At 27.3% G+C, this 15616-nt stretch overlaps 1 protein-coding gene across 1 annotated transcript in view; it reads left to right on the top strand.

Moving 5' to 3' along the window:
* Positions 1-15616, top strand: part of LOC100215492 (nuclear pore complex protein Nup205) — a 74193-nt gene extending 58577 nt beyond the window's left edge. The window contains exons 19-33 of the mRNA XM_065813803.1: positions 3195-3386; positions 3490-3590; positions 3714-3877; positions 3955-4091; positions 11927-12118; positions 12209-12481; positions 12761-13018; positions 13117-13255; positions 13968-14057; positions 14221-14369; positions 14453-14570; positions 14648-14788; positions 14881-14984; positions 15293-15358; positions 15476-15616. Of these exons, the coding sequence (XP_065669875.1) occupies positions 3195-3386; positions 3490-3590; positions 3714-3877; positions 3955-4091; positions 11927-12118; positions 12209-12481; positions 12761-13018; positions 13117-13255; positions 13968-14057; positions 14221-14369; positions 14453-14570; positions 14648-14788; positions 14881-14984; positions 15293-15358; positions 15476-15550 (2199 nt within the window). The 3' untranslated portion in view covers positions 15551-15616. The remainder of the gene's footprint in view (positions 1-3194; positions 3387-3489; positions 3591-3713; positions 3878-3954; positions 4092-11926; positions 12119-12208; positions 12482-12760; positions 13019-13116; positions 13256-13967; positions 14058-14220; positions 14370-14452; positions 14571-14647; positions 14789-14880; positions 14985-15292; positions 15359-15475) is intronic.

Genomic DNA, 15616 nt, shown 5'->3' with positions numbered 1-15616 from the left:
CTACTATTTCAGCTGGTTATCCTCTTTTCACAACAGGCAGAATTTGCCTGAAGTCACCACCAATAAGAATGATTTTTCCTCTGAACGGAAAGTTGTTGTTGTAAATATCTTTTAACAACCTATCAATTGCATTTAAGGCATGTTTAGGTATCATGGATGTTTCATCAAGCAAGAACAAATTAACTTGTCTTAAAAAATGCCCGTGTATAGAGTTAGGAGTTACATTACATGTGCTATTATCCAATATTGGAACAGGAAGTTTAAATAAGCCATGCAATGTAGATCCATTTGTAAGAAGAGTTGCTGCTATGCCAGTCCATGCAGCTGTAGCAGATTTGAAGCCCCTACTTATGGTTTCAACAATCAAATAATTATAAGTAAAGGTTTTTCCACTACCAGCTGGTCCATCCATGAAGTATATATGTTTATATTTTATATATATATATATATATATATATATATATGTATGTATGTATGTATGTATATATATATATATATATACATATATATATGTATATATATATATATATAATATATATATATATATATATATATATATATACATATGTATATATACACATATGTATATATATATTTATATATATATATACATTACGTGCTAGTATGTATGCCCTTCGAGGTAACAAATACCAATATATATGCATATATATACATACATATATATATATATATATATATATATATATATATATATATATATATATATATATATATATATATATACATATATATATATATATATATATATATATATATATATATATATATATATATATATATATATATATACATATATATATATATATAAATTAATTTATTATAATTAAATTATTTTATATATATATATGTATGTATTTATGTATGTATATATATATACATATATATATGTATGTATATATATATATATATATATATATATATATATATATATATATATATATATATATATCAGCTAGGAGATGTTTGAAAAATAATTAGCTTAGGAAATAATAACAAAAAAAATTATTAAAAACATGCAATTCTAATAATAAACATACTGCTAACAAAGAAAAGTTAAAAAAAAAAGCATTGTAAACCCTTTGTTGCAAACTTAAAAATTATTTCTTCAAAAAAAATTATTAGTAAATGTTTTTTTCAAAAATTCACAAAACTTTACAATATTTTGTTCTTCTATACCACATTAATACATTATCTGGTAAATCTAAAATAAAAAATGTAATGAATAAGTAAATAAATAAGAAAAACATTACATACAAAAAATGAAAATCAATGCACCTTATAGAGAAAAGCTGTTGTGATTTTCCAGAGTAGTAGTTGTAAAATATTATTATTTCATGTTAGCTTTTACAAAATAATTTATGCTGGAACATTATGATTCCAAAATATTTATAGCAAAATCATGTAGTAAACAGGGCTAAAGACAAAAAATTAAATTGAGATAAAACAAATTATATATATGGCAAAATAATTTGTATTGGCTTTTAGTGAATGATTAAAAGCAGTGATTTTTAATAAAATTACCTATTTACCATTTTTAACAATAGACACCAACATGAAGATAAGCCAAATGTCTATCAACTTAAAAGATAACAAAAAACATCACAGCAACAAAACACAACAATGACACACACCATAAGCTAATATAATATGTTTATAACAATAAGTAAGATAACATTCATATTTAACAGAACATAAGTAACAACATTAACCAAAATGTTATTAAAATACATTATTATGTATTTTTTGACACTGAAGACTATCGTGTAACCCTCTGTTATAAGTACATCACTTGGCTGGCAAAGTTGACAAATCTTACTCTACACGTTTACAAAGTCACAGCACTTTGAAACAACATAATATAAACATATGTACCAACTTTAAACATAATAAATGTGTTTAAATATGTATATAAGGTTAAATATATATCTTATATACATATTTAAACACATTTTTAAAAACAATTATATAACACATATTGACACATACACAAACAATAAAAAACACTTTACATTATTATAAAAACACATTGATAAAACAACTATAAAGCACTTATTACCACATACACATACATATCAAAAAAGCATAAATGCAAACTATTAGCGTGTACAAACAAAAATTTTAAAAATGACGCGAAAAAATTTAAAAAGATTCAAAATAAACAAAATATATATTTACAAACAATACTCCTTACCTTTTTTTTTCATAAGAACTGTAATCCTCATAACAAAATTTAACCTTTACATATAATAACATGTGACATGCCATGTCAGTGTTGGCACAAAATTTTAATTTAATTTTTCTAAATTTTCTAAAAAAGAACAAAAATAGTTGATAACATCACAGAAGTTTTAAAGTAGTAATAACCATTTTATGGAAATAGCATTAGAATAGCTTTAAATAACATCCATACCCCTATTTTCCTTCTAAAAAATAAAATAATAAAACTGCTAAAAGAAAAGTTAAAACATACAAAATATAAACGATTTAAAAAATTAAAATCCTTTCTACTTAAAATCCTTGCTACTTCATTTAATAAAAATTTAAATCCTTTCTACTTTATCTAATAAAAATGTATATACAACTATTCTATATACTTACTTCGTTTATAATATGATCTTAACGATGATTATTAATCTTAGTATGATTCTTTATATAATATATCTAAACTAATAATTAAATTTCGTAAGGAAAAAAGTTTCAACTCGCTTAAGAGATCTTTCTCCGATGACCGCGTGCATTTAGAGAACGCGTTCTTTCAAAGCATAACTAATAAAACGACATTAAACGTTAAACATTAAACGTTTCTGTTGTAATAATATTAAGATATATATATATATTTGCATAAATACATATCTATTGCTGTTTTGGAGTGAACTTAATGTAGCAGTTGCCAGTAAGAAATATCTTTAGGTATTTAATAATTGCTTGTAGTTTGTGTAAAGGTTTTGATCAATTCAAAAATACATCAGCTGCATCATGTTTTATAGGTATCAGTTTTAACATTTGAAAGGTTTTGTGTTTAAACCAATATTTAGACAACTTAAACATGATGTTTATGTTTAAACATTATTCTTGTATACCCTGGTATTGTTAGATGTTTTAAACTTTTCTGAATTACTAATATTTATATCATATCTCCCTTAAATGTATGCATTTGTTTTTATATGATGAAGGAAGTAAAATTGGTTATAAAGCATGCAGTTGATCGCAATCTTGTGCGAGAATCTTTTCTTGCTAAAACTAATAGTTTTGATGCTTGGCGTCAAGTAGTTGAAGTTATATTTGCAGTTTGCCCTGACGATATTTTATCTCTTAATGATAAGCAGACTATTCTAGTGACTCTTCTAAAGGAATTATTTTTACAGGTAAGCGTTTATTGTATTTAATTTTGTTATTTATTTTTATACTTTTCTGTTTATTTTTAACTTGATTTTTTAAAATTTCACTTATCTTAAGCTATATTTTTAGTTAAACAATACTGAGCACTTACCAGAACTTACATCTCCCATAACTGGAACTATTTTGAGTTTAATGGCTAACTTATGGTTGTTGTTTGCTCAGTTTGAAAGGTTTTTATTTTATATTTTTTATTTGTATCATAATGATTAAACTGTTCAGTTTTTTTTTTTTAATTTAAATTAATTTATTTAAAAGTAAAAAAGCATTTTCTAATCCCATCAGATATATTTAAGGGTTTCTTCAAAAAATTATCCATTTATGTCATCCATCTCTGGCTTGCTTCCATCTATTATTTCAGCAATAACTTCTGCTAAACAAGCTCGCATGAGAGCTAATCTATATGGAGCATTCTTGTATTATGTGCAAATTGGAAACATGCAAAATTCTGTTGCTGCAGGTACTAGATATTACAGTTAGCAGTCCGCTCCTAATATTTCTCTGCTCATTTTAGTACTGAAACTTTTACATTTACAGGTGTTGTAGAGGATATTTTTTCTAAGCAATCAAAAGAAGGATGGGAAACAGTGGCAGCAAAGGAACTAGTTAAATATGGTGACATGTTTTTTGAAGTAGTTGCAAAAGATACATGTCAGGGATCTTGCATATCAAGGGTAAGGTTTCACTTTCATTTATATAGATTCTTATATTTATATAAAAGTAATCATAAGTCATTTTGACAGGTTTTTTCTTTAAATTTTTATAAGAAACTAAAACTAAAAAGTAACTTTAAAAAAATGAAAGTTTTTTTTGAGTAAAAATTTGTATGTAAAAAAATAATTTAAATAAATTACTAGAGTACTAAAATAGTATATGTATATATATATATATATATATATATATATATATATATATATATATATATATATATATATATATATATATATATATATATATATATATATATTGTTGTTGGTGACTTAAATGCTCATCACACTGAATGGCTTGACTCTAACACCACTGACCCTGTTGGCACTAAAGCCTATAACTTCTGTATTTCTCAATCTCTTTCTCAGATAATTTGGGAATCGTTTTCCTGACAACCCTAATCATTTACCTTCACTCGTTGATTTATGTCTGGTCTCTGATCTTAGCTTGTGTTCAGTTTCTCCTTTTTTTTCCCTTAGGTGGTTTTGACCATGCAAAAATCTCTTTAATTCTTTCATCTCATACTTCCTTTTTGGACTCACCCGATCACCACACTACTTACTACTATCCTAAAGCTGACTGGGATTCTTTCGTGATTTTCTTCATGACGGTCCTTGGGTTAATGTCTTTTCCCTCTTTGCTGAAAAATGCGCCTCCTACTTAACCTACTGGATTCAGGCAAGAATGGAAGCTTTTATTTCTTCTTGTCAGCTCCAAGTCAAGCTTCATTAAACTCCATGGTTTTCACCCTCTTGTGCAGCTGTTATATCTAATTGTAACATATTTTTCAAAAGAACAGTATTCTTGAGAATAAACATCTTTTTATTATCGCAAGAAATCAATGTAATGTAATGTGCTGTCTGATGCTAAGCTCTATTATTATCCAGTTTACTAAATCTTGTATCTTACCTCAGAAGTTACACTTTTGGAAAGTCTTTAACAGCGTCATTAACAAAGGTAAGTCAAACATTTCGTCTTTAATTCCATCGTGGTTCTGATCTTATTACCTCTCCCAAGAATAAGGAAGAACTAACTCTAATTTGAATCCTCAATTTAATGGTCATACTCTTCCTGCCATTCTAGTTAAACTGGTTAACCCATTGTTAGACATCCAAATCACTTCAGCTTCCATTGCTTAAGTCTCTCTTACTCTTCCAACTATCGTCCAATCAGTTTTTTTTCTATTATTAGCAAGGTCTTTCATTCTTTAGTCAACAACATACTCTCTGACAGTTGATACAAATTTTAATATTCTTGTTCTACGGTTGAGTTGCCAACTGCTGTAACTGAATTGTTCTGTTGTGCATTAGATGGAGGTAGCAAGGCAAGATTTATTACTCCTGGCATATCAAAAACTTTCAATAAAGTTTGGCATGCTGGTTTTCTTCGTAAGCTTGTTTCATATGGTGTATCTGGAAAAATTTTGAGACTATTAAATCATTTCTTGCAGTATTAAAGTCATCTTTGAAGGCTCACACTCAGCGCCATAACTAGCTTTTCTAGTGCCCTGTGCAAAATTTCATTTTTCGGCCCCCTAAGCCTAACTTTTTTTTGGAAAAATTGTAAATAAAAAATATATTTTAATTTATTATTTTTAAAAATTTCTTTATTAAAATTGCACTTTTCTCGCTTTCATTTGCGCAAATTCATTTACGTCGTCATAATTAATATCTTTAACAATGTTATATTCAATAGATATTATTGAAAGATTAGATAATCTTTCTTGTCCTATAGTAGATCTTAAATAATTTTTAATCAATTTCAATTTACTAAAACTTCTCTCACACGACACAGTAGTAACTGGAAGAGTGAGAAATATCCGGATAGCAATATTAATATTCGGATAAGACTCAATTAAGCCAAAGTCATGAAGTGCTTGCAAAATATCTAGTGGAGTTGCAGTTTTAATATTAGGTATTATTGTCGATGCTTCAAATTTAAAGCTTTGTATCTCACAGGTGAACTGGTACATATTTAAATCTTTGCTATACTTAATTGCTAAATCTGCAGGCGACTTTTTTAAATCCAAAACGCTGGTCGATTCCAAAGACATACCATACAGAAAGGAAAAATCATTGCAGATAGTTCGCAGTTGCTCATAACGCCAATCTAGTTGAGACAATAAAGTATCAAAAATCTTGTAAATTTGCATTTTGAACAAATGTTTTGGAGTCATATTACTTCCTTCATCTGTTGCCTCATAATTTGCCATTTTCTTAACTTTTTTCTTGCGTTTATCAGGAAATCCAGCCTGTAAATTCACTGTTTCAGCTAAATTCTTTGCTTCCTAAAAATTTGGTTCGAAATCTGCTTCTCGTAGTCCTTGTAATGTACAATGTAGTGCATCAATTAATTTTGCTGCGTGGTCTATCGATATATCTTTTCGTTGTAATGCCTTATTTGTTCTGTCGATGCATTGTAGAATTTTATTCCACATAGAAAGGGTACAGATAAATCTATAATTAATTAGTAACAATAAACTTTTTGCATTTGATACAGCTTCTGGATTTGATAAATTATTTGAAATCGATTCCAATCCTTTCTTTACTTCTGATAGATGTAAACTTAGTGATGTTATTGCATTGGCTTTTGATGACCATCTTGTGTCCGAAAAACTTTTAAGTGTCAATTTTAAAGACTTCATTAAAATTTCCCATCGTGTTGTTGATGACGAGAAAAAATTGAATAATCTTTGCACAGTACCAAAAAAAGTTATCATTTCTGGTGATGTAGAGCCAGCTATGCTGATGGATGGACAGCTGATGGACACCAGCTAAATTTAAGTTATGAGCTGCACACGGTATAAATATTGCCAAACTATTAATTTCCAAAATACGCGCTCTGACTCCTTTGTATTTTCCCGCCATATTAGCACCGTTGTCATATCCTTGTCCTCTGGCATCATTAATATCCAGTTTATCACCTTCTAATTTATTTAAAATTTCAGTCGTTAAACCTTCTCCTGTTTTTTCATGTGAGTGAATGAAGTCGATGAAGCTTTCTTCGATCATTACCTTACTATTAGAATCAACATGGACGTATCGTATCATCTGACTCATTTGTTCTTTCTTTGATATATCAGGAGTGCAGTCGAATAAAATTGTGTAGTATTTTGATTTTTTAATTCTAGATATGATTTCGTTTCTAGTTTTATCACCAATTAGTTTTATTATTTCATTTTGAATAATGGGTGAAAAATATGAAACAGAACCTTTTTTATGTTTTTCAATACGTTCTTTTAAAGTTCTATTATAATGGCTAGCAAATTCTATCAAATTTAAAAAAATTCCACAATTTGGATCTCCAATTTTTTCATTTGAACCTCTAAGAGCAATATTACTTTTTGCGCAGAATAGAATAGCATCTACAACGATTTTTAATATTTCACGCCATACCATTTTTTCTTTATTAATTGAATTAATTAAATAATCATCGAGTGTGTTCCCTGATCTTATATTTGTTTCCATCACTTTCCATTTTACATAATTGTTTCTGTGATCAGATGAATTTTCATGTTGTGGAATAACAGGATGAAGATGTCGCCAATCACGGAATCCTTTATGGGGATCTGTAATATTATGAGATTTGTGGCCAAAAAGAATACAAGGGAAACAAAATATTGCGTTTTGATTAATAGAATATAACAGCCATTTTCTTATAACCATTTCTCCATTAATATGTTTCACATAAAACCAATCCTTTGTAAATTTTCGCCCTGTATTGTCTGCTGATATAATGGTATTAACGTTTACATTATTGCCTTGTTCTGGACCATGCTTGACAAGGGAATATATTACATTATTTGAAATAGCAGGCCAAGAATTTGGGTCGTTGTAATTTAGCATTATTTCTTGTGGAATAATATTGACGTTTGGTGTAATAGATGGCAAATTTATAACAATATTTTCAATTTCAACATTAGTAGTACATGTATTTTCGACATTTGTACTTTCGACATTTTTATTTTCGACATTTGTATTAATATCATTATGATCAATTAAACTTATAGGTTGCAATTGTAGCACAGCATCTTCATCTTGTAAATCAGAACTAGGTCTAGATATATTAGTTTCTTCAATTTGTGGATTTTTTTTAAGCCATTTAGTAAATTGCTGCGACATTGATTTGCATTCTTCTTGTTTTTGCTTGTTAATTTTTCTTTTTTGAGCGCCCGATAATTGTTTTGACATTGTTTGACTAGATAAAAATAATAATATTAAATATAAATTTATGATTTATCTCTTGAGCTACTAGATTACCAGATATATCGAAAATAAAAAATTGTAAAAAAAAATTTATCGGTAAATTGAAATATGTGCTTGCCAACGCTATCTTACGATTCAAGTGTTTTATTAAGTTTTTATTATTTTAGAAAGCTTACCTGATGATTTAGTTTAATGTAATTAATAGAATAATGTGGTTTAATAATTAGTTTTTTTATAGCTATTTTTAACCAATCTATATTTAAATAAAACAAACTTACGATGTTTTTATAAACGAGTATATTTTAAATTCTAATTGGAAATTATAAATTGTAATAATGTGTCATTAATAATGACAATAAGTTTTTTTATGTTGCTTTGATTAAAAATGAAAATTGCTTCACACATTTTTTAAATTCACCACATTACTACACACACAATACGTTTTATTCTATTGCCCACCAGATATCGTTGATTGAATTCGCGCCAAAATATTACAATTTGGAATTGGAAATGAATATAGAAATTTTAAATTGCAGTATAGAATTAAGTAGCACTGTATTGAAATACAATACAGTGCTACTTAATTAATAGAAGTATTTATTAATAGAACAAATAATTTTTCGTCAGTTTAATCCATCTATGGGCCCTGTGCAAGTGCACCTGTTGCACCTGCCTAGTTACGGCACTGCTCACACTCTTTGTCATTTTCATTATCTTCTGGGATATCTCAAGGTTCTATTCTTGGTCATGTTTTGTTTCTTATCTAAATTAATGATCTTCCTAACAATCTTGCATCTAAAGTGACTCTATTTGCTGAAAACTCAACTTTATACTCCTGTCTTGACAAGTTTATGACAAGTCTATACACTCCTGTCTTGACAAAGTCTATACAGTACTCTCAAAAAAAAAAGGTAAAATATTGAGTTTATATTCAATTTTTAAACCTTCATAAAAATTCATCCAAATTTGCTAAAGACTTAATTTGTTTTTTGAACAACAGGAAAAATATTTCCCTACAACTAATATGCCAATAACAAGTTTACTTTTTTTTAATAATTTACTTTTATTAAAGGAAAACATACCAAAAAGGGGACTTTTTAATTGATTTCTACTTTCTCAACTAAACTCGTAATTATTTTATTTATTTATATGTTAATTTGACAATTTACTTATGATGATCAAGTTTAGCCACATTTAATGCCTTTTTAAATATTTTGACCTTATAGTTAAGATACATAGAAATGGGTCAAAAAGCAGTCTTAAATTTCGTGAAATAAGAGCCAGTCAATGGTTAAGTTAGCGTGAACTTACCAACACATTTAACAGAAACCGCAAAAAATGTATTTTGTCAAATAAAAAATTAGAAACATTTTACTAAGGAAAAAATTGGTGTTAATGCAGCTGTTAGAAAACCTATCCTGATAGCCAGAGAGTGGCTCACAAGATTAAGGTGGTGTAGGTAAGCTAGCCAAGAAAGGGTGTTAAGATTGCTTGAAACTGACTATAAAGTTATTATTTATGATTTAGAAAGCAAGGCAAATGAGAAAGATGAAACTGCACAGAAAGCTAAAGGATTTTTGTGTTTCATGAAAGTCCCAAAAAATTTATTTTATTTACATTTTATTCAAGATATTGTTAAATCACTAACAACATTGTCATTGGAGTTTCAAAAAAAAGGAAATTTTAATTTGTGACATTTTGCCTAAAGTTGATGCAAGAATTGCTGTACTAGATGCGCTATCAGTTAATCCAGGCTCGAATATTGGGCGTTTGCTAGATAATTTAGAAGTAAAAGAAGATCAATTTATCTACAAAGGGATTGATTTAACAGCATTAAAAAAGCGTAATTTAAAGAGTATTGATGAGATTGTCATGACAACAACCAAATGATTATTTTGATTATAATTTAAAAAAATTTATTAAAATTATTGACGAAGCAAAAGAGTATATAGACAAACAATTCTGCCATGATTTCAATCAAGAGCCATTAACATCTTTAACCACAATCTTTGATTGTCGAAACTGGCCAAAATCTTTTACAGGTTCGCTAGAGATAAAAAAATGGGGATTTAATGAAATAAAAAGAGTTTGCAACTTTTATTAGCATAATAATATGATAAGCAGAGAAACTTCTAACTTATATGTATTGCAGTGGCCTTTATTCAGGGAAAAAGTCTTTAAACTAAGGGCAAATTCTATGTTGAGCATTTATAGAGATATCTTGTTGGAAAATGAACCTGAAATGGCAAATATAAATGTTTTGTTAGAGATTATGCTAACTTTTAGCACGTCAAGGGCAAGTTGTGAATGCAGTTTTTCTTGTATGAACTTACAAAATAATGTTTTGTGAACTTAATTAAATGACGACACCTTAGAAGATATTATTCATATGAAGCTTGATGGCCAGTTAATTGAAAACCTTTTGCCCCAAAAACACGTCAAAAATTGGATTGATTCAGCAGTTGGTATTAGACATTTGGAAGGCCATGAATCAAAAAGTTTTAGCAATTCTTAAATCCATTTATATAAATATAAAAATTAATATATAAATTTTAATGAGATGTCATTTTGCAATTTATATTTAATTTAGTTACTTTTATTTTATTTCTTCACATTTATATATTTTATAAGTTTAATGAACTAAATTGAAAAAAAAAAAGTTTGTATCGTTGGATAACAGTTTATAATCATTGCATATTAATAATCAATAATTTGTGCGCACTTTGCAAATGTGTGAAAAATTGTTTTGAAAATATGATAATTGATTAAATTCAATAAGCATCTGATATATTCAATAACTTATTAACCAGAATAAAAATTTATTTGAAAATAAAATTCACTTAGTTGCATGTTTCTCTTAAATTAGACGTTCGTCAATAATAGAAGATATGAACGTCAATGTCCATTAAAAAAAAAGGATTTGTCGCGCCCTGACATATATAGAGACGCTAGAGAACTGCATGGTTCCATGCAATTCTCTTGCATTTTTATATATGTATGTTGGTTGTATATATGACCATCATTGGACATGTTGATTGATTGAACGAATGGTGGCAGTTTCAACAAGATTTGGCGTCTGTCCACACAGCTTCTACAATAAAAACATAAATGAAAGAAAACATAGTAGATTTATTGCCCTGCCCAGTTCAATCACCAGATTTGAATCAAATGGAATCAATTTGGGCTTGGATGGACAAAGAAATTAGTCAATGTATAAATAAGATCCACATAAATATAATCCAAAATTTTACTGCGTCTATTTTTTTTTGAAAGTATTGCATAAGGCCTTTGACAAAAAGTCTTAAAGTCTGAATAATTTTATAAGGTCTATCTAATTTTATATTGTGTATGTAGATTGTTTCCAAAGAAGGATTTTTGGTTCTAATAAATAAAATTAAATTTTACAGGGTACAAACCTTTGCATATTTTAAGTTTCTTAAAATTCACTCAACATGTTAGATTGATAATTTAATTCTATCAAATCACTATATAATTTAAATGTTTAAAAAAAAAATTTATAAAGAAATTTTTTTCTTAAAATGAATATTATTGTTACTATTTATAATATCATTATTACTGTTTTATTTATGCCAAAGATGATGTCAATGAGTGTCCTTGACGTGGTTGCTTCTCTAGATTGGCAACGCAGGTATTTATCGATTATGTCATCTCGTGGGTATTTACGTGCTTTAGTTGACCAGCTTCAGGAGGATGATGTGGATTTACTTAATATACTCTCATTGCAACCTGATAGTATGAAACCATTATATATGTTTCAATCAAAAATGGTTGGTTTATCAAAATTTGTTTTTTGCTTATTTAGTGCAAAATTATTACTCTGTTTGATTTACACTATTTTAAAAAAAAATGGTTTTTAGACATTGCTAGCCAAAATTGGTTTGACGGATGTGGGTGCTCAGTCATTGATTCAGGTTGGAGTATTATCTCGTTTGAGTGAATGTCAATTTTTAGATTACCATATTGATAAACTTACAATGATGGCTACCTCGTCTCTGGCTTACAGTAACAACCAGGATCCATTTTTACCTACTTTAATAGAACGTTATTCATCAATATTCATAGCTGTTTCTCAATTGTTACTTGCTTTTTTATCATCTCTTGGTGTGCGTCATCGAATTGCTACAAAACAAGTACTTTTTGATTTTTTGTCTAATAGCATTTAATCTTTTTAAAATTTTAATCAAAATGAATGAATTTTTCGTTTTTGAATCTCAAAACAGTTTATAAATAAAGTGTTAATTTGTTTTTTTGAGAAGTTTTAAAATTTAGTTCTGGGTTAGCAAAATTATTTTATTTCATAAATTTTATTATAATTATTTCATAAATTTTATTATAATATGAAATTAATATCTTTTCTTTCTGCATTATGATAAGTTTTCTACATTAATGTAATACTTTAATAATTTTAGATTCAAAATTTAATTATAAATCATGAAGAAGCTTTTCTTAATATTCTCCATCATGGTTGTGAAAATATTTCTAAAAAATCTTGCCAGCTTTTGTCTATGGTTATCTCCATTATGTCGCTGTTAGTTTTAAATGAAAATTCAGATGACAGTTGGGAGATATTGGGCGATGAACAAAGACACTGGCGTATGTTTATGAATCGTGTGCAAAGACTTATGTTTGTAATGCTTCGAAAGTTTTCTTATACTCATTTTTCCAAAGTAAATAAATTTTTTAGTCTAAACTTTTGGTATTAGAATGCATTTGTTACAAATTTTTTATGAACAGAAAGTTCATTAAAAAAGTATGTATTTTTTAGCAAGTTGAAATGGTTTTAGAAGTTGATCGTGAAGGTGCATTTTCACCCATCAATGTTAATCACGTTGAAGTGCAAAACACATTGTTACAAATACGTTCAAGAATATTCACTTTTTTTAAAAATATTGTTGCTTCTAAAGGTCGTTTGTCTAATTCTGTTATTTTATATCTAAAAAATTTTCAATTTTCTTTTATTTATGAGAAAAGTGAATGAGAGAATTTGTGTTTTTAATAGACTAGGGCCCTGCGAATCTGCTTTTTTAGTTTCGATTCTACAATCGAGGCAGGTTTTGATTAGCAAATAAAATCACGAATCAAATCAGCAATAAGAAGAATTCCTAATTTAAGCATTTTTTTTTTTAAAAAAGCTTCTGCCTAAATTTTTTTTTTGCCTGGAATAGTTTTTCAGCGGTTGTTTAGAAGCAGTATTAGATTATAATTACTTTCGATTACGAAAGTAATTATAATTACTTTTGATTATGAATACTTTACTCTGAGACAAATGAAAACATTTTGATAGCATCTTAGCATTGGATATCTGAAAAAGCAACAACACTCACAAAATAAATAGTGATTCGAATTTGAATCGAACACTTGATTCATGAATCAAGTTGATTTGCAGGGCCCTAATATATATATATATATATATATATATATATATATATATATATATATATATATATATATATATATATATATATATATATATATATAAATATATATATATATATATATATATATATATATATATATATATATATATATATATATATATATATATATATATATATATATATATATATAAATGTAGTAATTGAGCCAATAAGGAATTATATTTTTTGTTTTGTTAAGGTTTGAGTGGCCCTTACTCAAGAATTATATTTTCGCCATCTTTAACTGACACTCATTTACTCGAAACCAGGTTTAGTAGCGGAAAGTCTGGTGAGTTTTATATTTTGATAACAGTGAGAGGGGGGCGGAGATTGCTTTTATAACTCTGTTTTATTTTGCTATATTTTATATTTATTACTTTTTTGATTTTACTAACTAGCCAACATATTTCTAAACTAGTAAGTTTTTTTTTTTTTTTTTTTTTAACCTTTAGTTAACTACAAGCAATTGCCATCATTGCACCTTTTGTTGACCGAGTTAAAAGGTTGCCCAGAGCAATTAAAACAATGTGTAGAGGCTAATAATATTTTAAAAAGAAAAGTAAATTCTGTGTCTGACATGACAAATGACGAAATTAATGAGGTTATAACCAATAATTTAGTTTTTTTTTATTTTTTTATTTTTTGATCAATAACATTTCGCAAAAATTTAAAAATTTGATATAGATTTTGTCTCAAGAACCTGACACTGATCGCTTACCATTCCATCAACGAAAGGCTGTGGTATACCAAATTCTCGAAAAGCTTCTTATGCTTCGAGAAGAACAAGCTAGTTATTTGACTTGTATGTTTTTAACTCTTTAGTTTTATTTTCCTTCAAAAAAAAATTTTTAATTCTATAAAAGCATTTTGTATTCATAGATATTCTTGAGCACGTGGTTTACATCCTTTGGAGGCATCTAGACTACTTTTATATTCACTGTATTCCGAATGACGATTTTTTCCTTGATGATGCAAACTTTTTAAAGAGTAATTATTCTTCGCACGCTCGCAAACTCACTGGTACGAAATATTTTATACTCCGTGTTTTTGTTTCACTTTTTAAGTTCGAGCTCATTAAAATCTTTTGTAATAAATTTAAATAAATATTCCAGAGGGAAGCTTTTCTTCGACTGTTCTTTCTGATTTATCTAAAGTTGATCAAACAAAAGATTCAATAAACACTGAGTTAAAAATCAAAAAAGAGGATTTGCTGGAGGTAAGTTGTCACTTTTTGAATTATTTTGTTTGTTTTAGTTTTTAAAAATTATGAGTTGATTTTTTTTAATGTTAGTATGTTATTTTTTTCAAGTTTTTATTTTGGTGCGTATGTGTAGTTTTTAAATATATGCGCTAAATGTATTTGCGTTAGTTGCATTTTTATACGTCAATAATATAATAATTTTAACTAAGTTTACTAAAAAGTTGTAACCAAAAATCAAATGAGACCATTGAAATTAAATTTAAAAAGTTTTTAGTAAATATAAACTTTTGTTTTAATTAACAGTTTTAGTAAACATATTTTAGTTAAAGTGCGAAGCTTCTAAATTACTCAACGAACAGTTATGGAGCAAAGTACTTGATTTCGATCAGGTTTTTGTAACCTTTTTATTTACTTTTTTTATTAATTTTTTTTAATTATTTATTTTGATTTATTATGTTTAAGTTATTATGTAATCTTATTTTATTCAATTAAGCATATAATTTTAGTTACAAGGACGCCCTCATTCTTTTTTGTCAGCACTGGTGCGTCGAATTCAAAGTCTTATTCAATTAAACATGTGACGAGCAACAAGCAACACTAATGTATATGTTCTTAAATTTAACTCGAAAAATCTCACATAAATTGAA

Source organism: Hydra vulgaris, chromosome 12 (assembly GCF_038396675.1).
Source record: "Hydra vulgaris chromosome 12, alternate assembly HydraT2T_AEP".
NCBI lineage: Eukaryota > Metazoa > Cnidaria > Hydrozoa > Anthoathecata > Hydridae > Hydra > Hydra vulgaris.
This window is presented reverse-complemented; position numbering and strand designations above follow the sequence as displayed.